General features: G+C 38.5%; 2 protein-coding genes across 2 annotated transcripts in view; one reads left to right on the top strand and one right to left on the bottom strand.

The window, feature by feature from the left end:
* The window catches only part of LOC145496488 (inverted formin-2-like), a 28733-nt gene extending 24991 nt beyond the window's left edge, over nt 1-3742 (top strand). Inside the window, 1 exon segment of the mRNA XM_081476171.1 lies at nt 1241-3742. Coding sequence (XP_081332297.1) covers nt 1241-3033 — 1793 coding nt within the window. The 3' untranslated portion in view covers nt 3034-3742.
* A 719-nt stretch (nt 3743-4461) lies between these two features.
* LOC145496502 (uncharacterized) lies at nt 4462-11496 on the bottom strand. Its single transcript, XM_081476192.1, has 2 exons — nt 10612-11496; nt 4462-7688 (listed from the first exon to the last, which is right to left on the bottom strand). The coding sequence occupies exons 1-2, from the start codon at nt 10818-10820 to the stop codon at nt 6851-6853; spliced, it is 1047 nt and encodes a 348-aa protein (XP_081332318.1). The 5' UTR covers nt 10821-11496; the 3' UTR covers nt 4462-6850.
* Between the last annotated feature and the right edge of the window lie 868 nt (nt 11497-12364).

Here is a 12364-nt window from a genome sequence, read left to right as displayed (position 1 = left end):
TATTCTTTATTTAATATCTCGTCAAGTATTTACAGCAGTGAAGACTATGATATCTCCTTTAAAAGGGCACAAAAAATATTTTCTAGAAAAAATTAACATAAATTCCAGGGCCACTAGAGCGAATACAGAATGAGATATGAAGTATTGAGTCTTCTGACTAGGTTAGTTCAGATAAAATTTCGTGTAGCAATTATTTTTGTCACTGTCTTTAAAAATAGTCAGTTTGGATGTTCCTGCAGTCAAAATAAAGCTTGTGTTCTTTAAATCACAGTTACAAATACTCCAGATATCCAGAATATGGCCTGCGGTTATTAAGTTTCAAGTGTTTACATTTTTTTTCCTGTTCAGTAGCTCTGTTCATCTGCATGGCGCGGGTTTAAGGTTTTCGTTTCTTTTTGTGCAGAAGCTGAAAGCTGAAGAAGCTGAAAGCTTTCAGTTAAAAAACCTTTTCAGTATGTTTAATCCGTGTAAATTTGGCTATGTTTGTTATTTTAACAAGCGTTCAAAACTGATGGTCAAACAATTCAGTAGGAGACTGATATTGTTTAACTCTCGGTTGATTGTTTCCCTTTGACGAATCTGTTTAACTTAATTAAAATGTTTAAACAGGCGATTGCTCTTGTTTAACTTAATTAAATGTGTAAACAGACGATTGCTCGAGTTTAAACATGTTTATCAACATAAGTGTTTTTTCCTCAACGTGATATAAAATACTTCGACCTTTATCTACTCAATGTCACGAGCTTTTACATAGCAGCAATGTTTGTCTTCTTAAATGACATTAAATCCCAGCGAAGATTCCAAGAGACTTACAAACTCGATGTTTTAGTTATAAATTATAGACTACAAATTGCTATGAACGTTTCACTGAAATATCACTTGTAGTAGTGCGTTATAGTTTGAATAGAGGAGCATTGATTCAAATGACTTGATATGAAAAATATTCCACTTTTCACGTCCGCATCACACGCACCCAAGGAGTAGCAAATAGCGATTATTTTGACAGAATTTTGGAGTAGTACCGGTGACCCCCTTGTAATTTTTTACTCATGGAAACGAGGCTACAGTCACGTGATTAATTTCAAAGCCCACGCATTCGTGGCTATTTCCGACCAGTCTCGACACGAAGGGTCAATTTCCGGTTGACTTTTCAAACCATAATATCCACTTGAAATGCCAAAAAAATTTATATTAACAGAGTCACGTTTCGTTGTTAAAGTGATCTTTTGGTTATTTTTAGGCGGAAAGGTGTTCGTCATGCCAGATGTGGCTGAACAAGATGAAAATGGCAGTGGCACGCCAGGAGCAGATATGATAGATGACGTGTTTGTCAGCGAAGGAAATAAAGTCGAGAATAAAACGCACCAGAGAGAAGAGAAGGCTGAAAAGAGCGAAGAAATATCTGAGAAACGTAGTATGGTACCTGCTGAGGAAATAAAATCACCCACAGTTAACACGTCAGAGGAAATGCATAAAACTAAGAAGCAAGAACCAGGCGAATCAGCTACAGAATATACCTCTAAAACAGAGGAAGACGGAGAAATACCTTCTGCAGTACATAAAAATGTATTAAACGAAGATAAATTTGCAATTCAAGCTAAAGAGGAATTAGACAAAAAGGAAAAGGCAATTGAATCTTCGTGGGACTCACCCAATGTGGATAAAACCGACAGACGCTTTTCTGACAAGAATGGTGAACTGGTAATGGTTAATGGAGTTCACGAGGACCTGTCGCCCACAGAAACACCTGAGAAAGCACAGGTTGATTCAAAACCTGAGCTGGTGACTGTCAAAGAAGGCTATAGTTTAGTTGCACCAAAACAGAAGGTGGCGTTCGCTAAGGAAGGCGACGATGATACTGTAATAAACGATTCTTGTAGTTCACCCAATGAAGATAATACTGGGCAGCGTGAAAATGGTTATAAGCAAGAGGAAAGACTCAATGATCAGGTCTCTAGCTTATTGCCTGTGGAGATTGAGGATAAGGAAAGAGACTTAAACACATTTGAGTCAAAATCAACAACGAAACAAAATGACCGCGAAAAGACTGAAACGAGTTCAACATCAGCTACACAAGTTGACGATTCCAATCGTAAAATAAAGACTTCATTAGAATTATCAGATATTCCTGTAGCTTTTAATCGGCCGGAAGTAAGAAATGATCCAAAGTTAATTCGTCTAGAAGGTTCGCAAGAACGCAAACCAAAGAAAAGCGGAAAAATTTCGGCGGAAAGACCTCAAGCTCTGCAAAATACAGCGCTGTCCGAAAATGGTGGGAAAACTGAAGTTGCGAACCAATCACAAAGCATCAAAAAATCACTTGAGGTGGAGGATGACAATCCGTGGATTCTTCAGCTTCCACAAGGAGGGGACCAGGGATCAAGGGAAAGAAGTGAACAAAAGAGAAATAATAACAGTAATAAAAGAACCGAACATAAACAAGAGGACAAACAAAGCGAGATAAAGGACAAACAAGCACTAGTCTTACCAACTGTGACTATCGACCAAAGCGACAAGTTAAGCGTCGATAGAAATCGTGAACATCCTTTGGAAGAACTGAGTGAAAGTGGAGAAGAACACACTGAGGAAGTTGAACCACGAAGAACAAGCGAGTCGGATCTCAGCGGCCTCCGTCCATTGAGTCCATTAAGCCCTCTGATGGAAGACCAAGAGTCAAACAGTACATTTTTACATCCTTCTGGCGCCCAGGCGACCAAGGTAAAGAGGAACAAATCTTTTATGGCGCGCGGATTTTCCAAAATGTTCGGGAGTAAACGCAAGTATAAAGTTGACAAAGAACAAAAAGATACTACTTATTCGTCGGAATCTGATAATAGAATGGCTCACGAAGAGTTTGACTTCAGGGAGAATCACAACACGGAGAAGAAGGAGAAGAAAAAGAAGAAAAAAGAACGCAGTGAGAAAAAAAGTGATGAGCAATCAACTGATGAACACGGTGCAGACAAGAAATCGTCGCGTAAATTTGGCGGGCTTTTCTCGCGAGGGAAAAAGAAAGAGAAACAGTCACACTAGAATGAGGGATAATAACGTTTTTCTATCTCTATATAAAGTGGTTTGATTTTTAACAGTACAAAGTCATCTTAGCAAAGCTAAAACAGCCAGTCATAAAAGGATAACTGAAATTGAAGAATCTTTGGTTTCGCGCCTTCGACGTCATATCTTTTCACTGAATTTTTATGATAATGACGTCATGTCTTTTCCAACATAGGTCAAGCAACTTGCTTTAACAAAGCACAAAAAGTTTCAAATGCAAATCGTAACAAATCTTCAAAACCCACAGTTCTAGCTGCAACAAGGTTTTACAACGCTCAAGTCTTATCTAGCTAAAAAATCGTCAATCGTATTCTTCAGTTGCCGATTTGTTGATTTAAATTACTTGAATCCGGTATAGGCAAACATTTTCTAAAGCGTTGTTTAGTTGAAAAGTTTGTAGGTTATTAGACAAAGCGTCAAGAAAAGAAGTTAGAGCGATTTTCATTTGACATTGAAAATGTATTTTCGTTTTAGTGCGTTTTCCCTTTTAGATTTCCATATGATGGAGAATGCATCTTTCAATGGACCAATCACGATCGTTGAAATCCAGCAACGTCATCGCAACATTTGTATATCGGCTTGCGCGTTCGAGCTTGCGAGGCCAACCACGATCTCGTCCCCAGGGCCTTCGAAAATCGTCGAGGAGAAGGCCCTGGGGACGAGGTTGAGGCCAACCAAACCCCGGGCGCGTTTGTTTCGTTTTCATTCGTTTGTTTATTGCGTTAATGTTTGCGTTCTATTTGTTCGTAGTCATTTCAAGGTCTAATGAAAGAGAACCCATTATATGCATAACCTTACGTTCAGGATGGCGTTTATTGTTATGAATTGTCAATATCGATTGTTTCTGAGATAAATTAGCAGTGTTATGTAATATCATGGGTGACAAATTACTTCTTAATTTTGGCGCGAAATTTCAACATTTTTAAAATTTATAATTTCACATGTGAAATAACAAAATTATTTTGTGAAATTACTTTTGGCGCGAAATTTCTCGATACAATAAACAAGTCAAAAACCCAGGATTGTAAGCATGACTTGTCATCCATGATATTAAAAGGAAATCAAATGGTATACTCGTGAAATTAAAAAATGAGGGCTCGGAAAATTATTAGATTTCTTTCCAAAACGCGCTTGAAATTATTTCCTGATTTTACTCGTCGTCACCATTTGATTTCCCAGACATATTGCGCAGTTTTAGAGAAGTTTTTTGTAATTATGGAAGGTAACAAAGTTCAATCCAGAAACTCTTTTAACTTATTTGGTAAATCATACTCTTGGAATTCCTGAAGTGAGCTGTTCAACCACAAGGAGCTTTGGGCCATTTCAATGAGGAGTGCGGGGGGGGGGGGGGGGGAGCACAAACCGAAGAACGTTAAAAAGCGAAGGAATCATTAAGAGAATAACGACACAAAACAAACCCCTTAGAGAGAAATTAAACGAATCATATTTCATTCGTCATATTTCAGACAGAGCCTCTGGATTAAATCTCTATCCTATTTCAGACCTAGTCGTCTTTAGAACTCTACACATTGTTTCATACGCTGGAGAGGTTTTCGGAACGCGTTTAATCAAATTGCAAATCGATTATTTCTTCCTTGTTACTTTCTACTTCTCCCTTGTTCGTTTGAAGAACATTCACAAATGTGCTGACTGTGTGAGAATTTCGAAGTGAAAGAAAATGAAATTGAACAAATTCAGCCAAAAGAAAAACTGCTCGACCCAACTTAGAACCCAATAATATGACTCAACCCTCAGGTGGAAAGGTTGTAAAAAAGGTTTTCAGTAGTTTACTACCCTAGGTGGAATGGATTCGCGGTTATGTTTTAGCCGAAGATAAGCGATGACATTTAACAAAACATGAATAGTTAAGATTGACTTTAAATTTTCCTTCCGACAAATTGTTTAGAACTGTACCGCGATCTTCCCTTCGTTCAGTTTTTAAGCCCCGGCCAAACAATCGCAACATTTCAACGCACATTGTTGGGCGCAGCATGTTGCGCGCGTTTGGCTACCTTGTTGCGACGTGTTGCGGGGGCTTTAAAACACTTTAAATTTATAATATAAACTCTTGTTTTTTATTCATTTCTTATAATACTTCTATACCGTAATTAACCTGATGACTCCCTCATTTCCTTGTCCCTTACGCGTTGGAATGTGGTAGGCCTCGAGCTAGGGGACTCGTTCCTCACCCTTCCTCCACCCCGGGCCTGGTAATGAAGAAGCACGGAGAGTGCGTATTACATATTGCTGGAGCCTGGTCCTTTAACTGAGAACAGTGATGGATTCCCGCTATTCCCCACCACACCCACCTCCCCTTGGGATCCCCTTTCCACCCCGACCAATGGCAAAAGAGAACGAGGCCCGTTGAAGCTCAAACTCTCATTGAATCTCAACGTCGTCAAAATTTTCTTGGAAGTAAAAGAGGGATCTTTTCCGTGTTTGATTGGCAGATGATGTCAATTCTCGTCAATTCTCGTTAGCAAGTGCGCCAAAGACACTGATAGCCAACCAGAGTTGGAAAAACCGCCTCCTCCTCCTCCGGGGATGAGAGTATTCCCGTTTAAACGTGATGGGATTTTCAGTGGAAATTTCGGAAAATATCCTTGGAATTAAGGTATCACACTCCTCTTTCAATTTTTAAAGAGGTGACTCTAGTTTATTTTTACCCAACCCTAAGATAAAAACCACTTCGTGGAAACTAGATCCCGTTTATTTCCAGATACCTAAAAAATGGAGCCCAAGAAATAGAATAATATTTAGCCACTTTGAAAATTTGAAATAGAACACCCTACGCGGTACCGCACGGTTTTCAACTGGCTTTCTTAGAAAATTTTTTGTTGTTAGAGAATACCGTCAATTATAGTTTTTCGCCGATTAAGAAGAAAATTAAGGGGAAATGTTGACGCTCATAAGCTTTCATGGACTCTCCCTTCTCTCGTCTGGGGTACAAGAAATAAACTCAGTAAAGTTTGGTTTCAATTTTGTTTTTTTATTTTAAAATTTGTAGTGTTTTTTGTTTAGTATCTACCCATTAAACGCGGCTGTCTCTAGTCAGACATACTTTTAAAATAAATAACACATTGTATTTCCACAATTACCTCCACAATCCACAACTGTCTAACTTGTACAGTTGGACAGTTGGTAAAACATTGTGACATTCAACAACTTATATTACACAAAATGGTATTACTTAGTGGGCGATAGATTTGGTTTGCTAGTAATCTAGCTACAACAGATCAAATGAAAAATAGCATTTCATGCCATACTTTCATTCATAACTAAAGCATACAACTCTGTCTGAATAATGTTATTTTTTTCTTATAAAAATTTATAACTCTCGGTTATATAATAGTTATACCTTAATTTTAGATAATAACATTTAAAGTCAATAAATTATTAATATGCTTTTAATTAATTTGAAGCATGACAACGGTCTTAAATAGAAAGATATCTTTGGTTAGTCCTTAGTAAACTGGTAAACACGATGTAATTTTCGTTATGGCTTCAAGAGTGCTTTATCAACCTAAGAAATTACCGGTCGTATGATTTCTATCATTTATAAACGGGTTTAGTTTTAACTAATACCATAAATTATCTAGACTGTTCAGTGTCTCTTTGCAGTACGTGAAATCCTCTTTGAGGTCTATTTGGTCACCAGAGCATTCGAATTTTCTTCCATTTAATAGAAGATTACAGCGAGTGCACACGGCATTGCCATATAGTCTAACCTGTTCACGAATAGAAACAATAATACTTGAAACTTGTGCCAACTCTAGCTAGGTTTACTTTCGATAAATTACATTTCTATAACTAGCTGTCCTTTAATCTCGTCCGGTGTTGAAGATTCCAGCGGTAATATCGCTGGCATATCTTTACTTAAGTTCAAATCTTTATCCCAAAGGGCATTTTCTGTAATTTGCACAGAGCCATGTACGCCATCCCTGGAGAGCAAGAGTTTCTTGAGCCCGTCGTTGTTAATAGCAGTGGTCGGTGGTGCTGGCATGGAGTTGTTGTGAAGGGGTATGATGATTAAACGAGGAGAGGGCCTGGAAAATTGGCGGGAAAGCTCGGCACACGCGTCTCTGAAGAACCACAAGTCGACGGCGGCGAAGAAGACCAGACTTAGAAAGAAGAAGGCCAGAGGAACGTAAGACATTTTCAAAAGTTCGTCAAGTGACGTCAGGAATGCAATGACAATGAGAGAGACTGGGAAGACTCCTTTTATGGCAATAGCAAGCAGAAAAACCACGACTGATCCAAATTTCCTCATTTTCGATTCCTCTCGAGGACTGGCCACTTGGCGGAAATACTCTCTCTCATTCTCCGCAAATACCAGACTTCCCTCGACAAGCAGCATGATCACGCCCATGATGGCGTTCTGTTCGTAATGCAGAATCGTGATGCAAGTTGCCATAGCAACAAGATGATGGACAAGGAGGGGCTTGAAGTGGAAGATCTCTCGATGGAAAGTGACAACTTCCGCTGTTTTGAAGATGTAATGACCCAAGGCGATGGAAAACACCAAGCGAAACGAGCCGTTGAATGCGGAGAAAGGTTTCTGAATGACGTCCGAGTTCGTTAATAGGACAATTCCGCATGCTGGTAATGCCACACAAAATACAAGGTTGGTAGCGCTGGAAATAAGAAAATAAACAATTAGTCTTAAAACATTTGAGACCAGCAATGAGAAGGGAAGGTTTTAACTTTACTATCTTGATCAATGATAGCTAGAGGAAATAATTTTTTTAATATTATAACTAGTCAAACAAAGTTGGTCAGTAAATGTCTAAAAAAAAACATTTTCCTGTTGTCATTTTTTTGGTAAACTCTAATTTTTGATCAGTTGCCTTATTTTAAAACTTCAAAAGGCCACTGATTCAATGCCAAAGAAGTCCAAAAACGTTTTAACAGCTTCGATTGGAAGTTTGCTTTGGGAAAAAAGCATATCCTTGGCACAAATACATCCTTCATAAAAACAATGACGACCAATCACTAGTAACTGGTTCTTTGGATAACTTTTATCTTATTTTTAGTTTCTATTTGAACTGAAATTTATAATATCTCACTTATTACACTTTTGACCTTGCTTTTCGTGTTATCTATTTTAAAAACATTGATTTCCATTTTTAGCCCCAGTTTGGCCAGCACCTGATCAAATCACATTCGAACAGGAAGACCAAAGAAGCATGAGTGTTTTTCTTTATGCCCACACCAATGAATGCGTCATAAGTCGTATCTGGTGTCGAAAAATCAAGTTTAACGAGCCAATAAAAGATAAAAGCCCTCCTCTGTCTGTAAATAGAAGAGTTATTTACCGTCTCGTTTTCTCAGCTGAATGAAATATGTTTTGTTCATGGTATGTCAGTTTTCCTGTTTATCCTGTCAAGCGATTGAAATTTGCCTGAAATGACGCATTAGGTCTAACAATTTGGAAAAGGTGGAGGAGGAAAACTTTAACAAGAGAGTATTAACGAATATATATCGAAGGAAGAGCGAGAAGATTGCCTTCAAATGTCACCGACTGTGAGAGAATCGGACGTTCGCGTTTTAAAATTTGAAATGTTGCCATACAGCCCATTTTTCGTGGGCTGAGACTTTGAAATGACTAGTTTTCACTTCTAACAAATTATGGAGGGTTTTGAAACTAATACGTAAAAGCGTGGGCCCATATATCTTAAGCTTGATGTTTTGGTCAGAAATATTGAATTCCTTTTTACTTCGTTCGTCACCAAAATGGTGAAAATATAACTTAAAATTTTCAAGTACCAGGCAAGATTGATTGTCAGTGAGTATTACATAACGACCAACAAATTTTGCTTCGAAGTTCAACTCTTATCATAGAAAAAGCTGTAACAAGCAAAGAGAAAAGTCGCTTTTTGAATCATTAAATTAACAAGCCATTTCATAAAAGCCGGCAGTTGTTCGTACGTTGGTTTACTTTTGCGTTGAAGAGCGAGTTTGAGTCTTCCGTTAAATCTCCCACACCGGTTTCACTTCTTCTTTTGCTGAAACTTCAGTCATGTTTCCCGATGACGAAACTTCCTAAAATCTGAGTCGAAACTGGGTAAAATTAACCGTTATATAAGTCAGTCGAAAGCGACAATGCTTCGTTGAAGGCCATGAAGTAATTATAGCATTCCTCTTAAAATAGTCCGTTTACTTAAAAACAATATGACATAATGACGAGAGAGAATGCAAAATCGGGAATATACGAATAAAATAGAGCAGAAGCTTGTAAAATATATAATAAAATGTAAAAGCACTGGGAACTTTTTATGGGATTTTTTCACTGGCAATATAAATAATGTTGCTGATGATGCAACAAGGCAGATAAATGGGAACTGAAGTTACAGTTGATGCGACATACTCCTCTTCCTGTCAAATTCCCTTTTTTATTGTCACAGCATAGCATTAAAAAATTAAGAACATGATATTGGACCATCTGCTGACTGAGTAAAAACCCAGAAACGTTTCCTGTTAGGGGAATGATTTGGTTACCAATGACCAAAAACATATGTTGTGCACCGCATTAAAATATATGTTTCACTGTCAAGAAGTTTTGAAATTCAGCCATTCAAGAAATTCACTGAACCGTTGCGAATTCCCCTAACTGCAACGAAACTAACGAAGTTCTAAATCCTCTGTGAAACTGAAAGAGGGTTTCAGCGAAGAGCACAAGATTTTCAAGCTTTCGAAACATGCGTTTTGACGACAGCAGAATTAAGCTATATTGCATTTCGCAAAACTACGGTGTTTTTCCCCTAAAATCATTATTTCTCTCGGCCTTCCCACAAAATTGGACTCAAGTTTACGAATTAAAAACCATCTCAAACGAAATGGATTTTAAAGCCAGTTTTTGATGCGAAAATTGTTTGGAGCAACCATTTCAACTACCCTAGTAACCTTTTTCCCAGCTTGTTAAAAAATTAGTGTCCCTGAACTATTAAATATGCAAGGAGATAAAAATAATCTTTGGAAATTATTCTATGAAATTTTAATTAAATTTAAAAACAGGACGATAAAATTTTTTCTGTTTAAATATGTTTAAAATGGCTGCCTTGCGTTGCTGGAGAAAACTTCATAAGTATGTAATCCTGCTGCATTAGAAATACCTGGAAATTCAATTCGCAACATTGCTGTTCTGGTACCGTGAAATTGAAAAGTTCTGTCAAGGAAAATTAAGAAAATACACAAAACTTTTCTCAACAGAACTGTAGATCGGTCGAAATAATTTTCTGTGACCTGTTTTGAATCGACTGCCGATTCATATTTGACTTTAACTGATAGAGAACAGTCTAAGCTCTTGATAGTTTTGCTCGGTCGTGTTAACAACTTCAAAACATTACCTTTAACGCTAAGCTGTCTTATGTACTGCTTAGTTCAGCGAACAATCGTAAAGACCGGAAGTGCGAACAGAGATCTAGCTATTCAACGTGCTGAGCTGTTAAATCTTTTGTTGTACATAAGACTCAATACTTCTTTAATTCTGAATGGATTTCTTAAGTAAGCTTCTCATTTCTCCTCTGAAATATTTCTCTATAAACAAAATATACTTACAATCGCCGACAGAAGGACGGCATATCATCGGCTCGTTCCTCGATTTCTTGTTCTCGCTTACGTCCAAAACCTCGCAGAACAGTTCGGCACATTTTTGGCAAAATAACACTCCATGACACGCAGAAATTTACAGTCACTGACACAATAAGAAGGATTTCTAGACTTTTGTAACTCAAAGTTTGAGTTGGGGCATTTTCTTGTGCTGTCATCTCGTCTGTCTCTCAGGTCTCTAAGTTTTCGGTCTCGCAGCCTGACAATATACGATTTAAATTTTTCCGCCTTCAAGCTCTGCTGTCTGAGGTAGAGTGGCAGTTTGAATAACTCGGGGCAATAATAACCCCTATGCAAACGTCAATTTTTTTATCAAAGCCAAAAGGGGGAAGTACCGTCATAGTCTAAATATGTCTTCTCTACTCCGAAAGAAAATCCCGGAAGCGGAAGTTGAAGTTAACGCAAGAATGCCCGCCTTTGTTATTGCCCTGTCACGAGTTACCAGCGTGGCAGTGTACATTCGAGTTCCGGTGTTAGATGAAAAAGCCTTAAACGTTTCATTTTCGCATACAGCGCGGTTTTTTATGAGCTCTTTAAAAATTCTTCCATGACTAGCGGGATGCCACTCTTTTCACCAAGTAATTGAGGAAAAAACAATCGCACTTATAAACTTAGCTCAGCCGCCCACTTAAAGTTTATATTATTGACATTGTGTCACAAAACCGAGAAAGTTGTTCTTCCCTTCCAACTTTTCCCTTTTTCAGACATCCCGTATTGACCAGGAAGTCAAGATTTATCAAGAAGCGCAAAGAATTCTACGTCGATCAACAATTCTCATATTGTTTTTACGGCATGCAGGGATCAGACTTGTCCCAAAAACTGTCTAGACAACGAGCTGGCCGAAACGTCACGCAAAGTGTTGAGAGAGAAGTTGGGGTTAGATCAAACACTTTCATGACAACATTTTGCGTGGTTTGTGGGCAGTCCTTCCAACCTGAGTCTGGATGTCTTAAAAACCTTGATCGTTTCTAGCTAGCCAGAGTTTTTTAACTGCGATGGTTCGTAAGGGAGCCAGGCGAGCATATTTAGTCACGCCACGTCACTCTAATACTTGGAACTTTGCATCGCGCGTACTGAAAAGTTATTGGTAATCTAATGTTTACTGTGCTTTTGTTTCGATGCTTACGTTCATTGCTGAAGTTATAAGTTATATAACACCAAGATATTCGCCCATGTATAAATAAACTTAGATTCCGTGCAAAGAACTACCGTTCGTTGATTCTAAGCTCTTCCATTCGCAGGCATTTGACACCATTTCCTGCCCAGCCCGGGGGTGGGGCATTGTCAAAGGCAATTTGATCTTTCACTTTTTAAAATACGTACATTCTTCTTTGTTTATTTTTTAAAATTTTTAATTTCCCTCAACAAAAAAAAGCGTATAAAAACTGAGTTGATGGGGACCTCTTTGGAGTCCCGCGCTTCATTCAACGGACCCGAGCTTCACTCTCAAACCCACAGGGGCAAACATTTGGAATGCAGGGCCAGGGGCTTGGAATTGACAGGGCCATTACCATGGATAACTTCTTGTCTAGCCCCCTCGCCCCCCACCCCCCCCCCCTCCCCGTCCCTCGTGGTTCAGTAAAGCTAATGTCATGTCACGGTAAAAGACAAACCAATGAGGGTAAAAAGTTATCTTCACAGACTTGGCATCTAAGCCCACCCTCATTTACAACTCGCTGGAGTTCTCGGAGGATCGCGGAGA

This window comes from Orbicella franksi, chromosome 9 (genome assembly GCF_964199315.1).
Source record: "Orbicella franksi chromosome 9, jaOrbFran1.1, whole genome shotgun sequence".
In the NCBI taxonomy this organism is placed as follows: domain Eukaryota; kingdom Metazoa; phylum Cnidaria; class Anthozoa; order Scleractinia; family Merulinidae; genus Orbicella; species Orbicella franksi.
The sequence above is the reverse complement of the archived record's forward strand: the minus strand, read 5'-3'. Positions and strand labels throughout refer to the sequence as shown.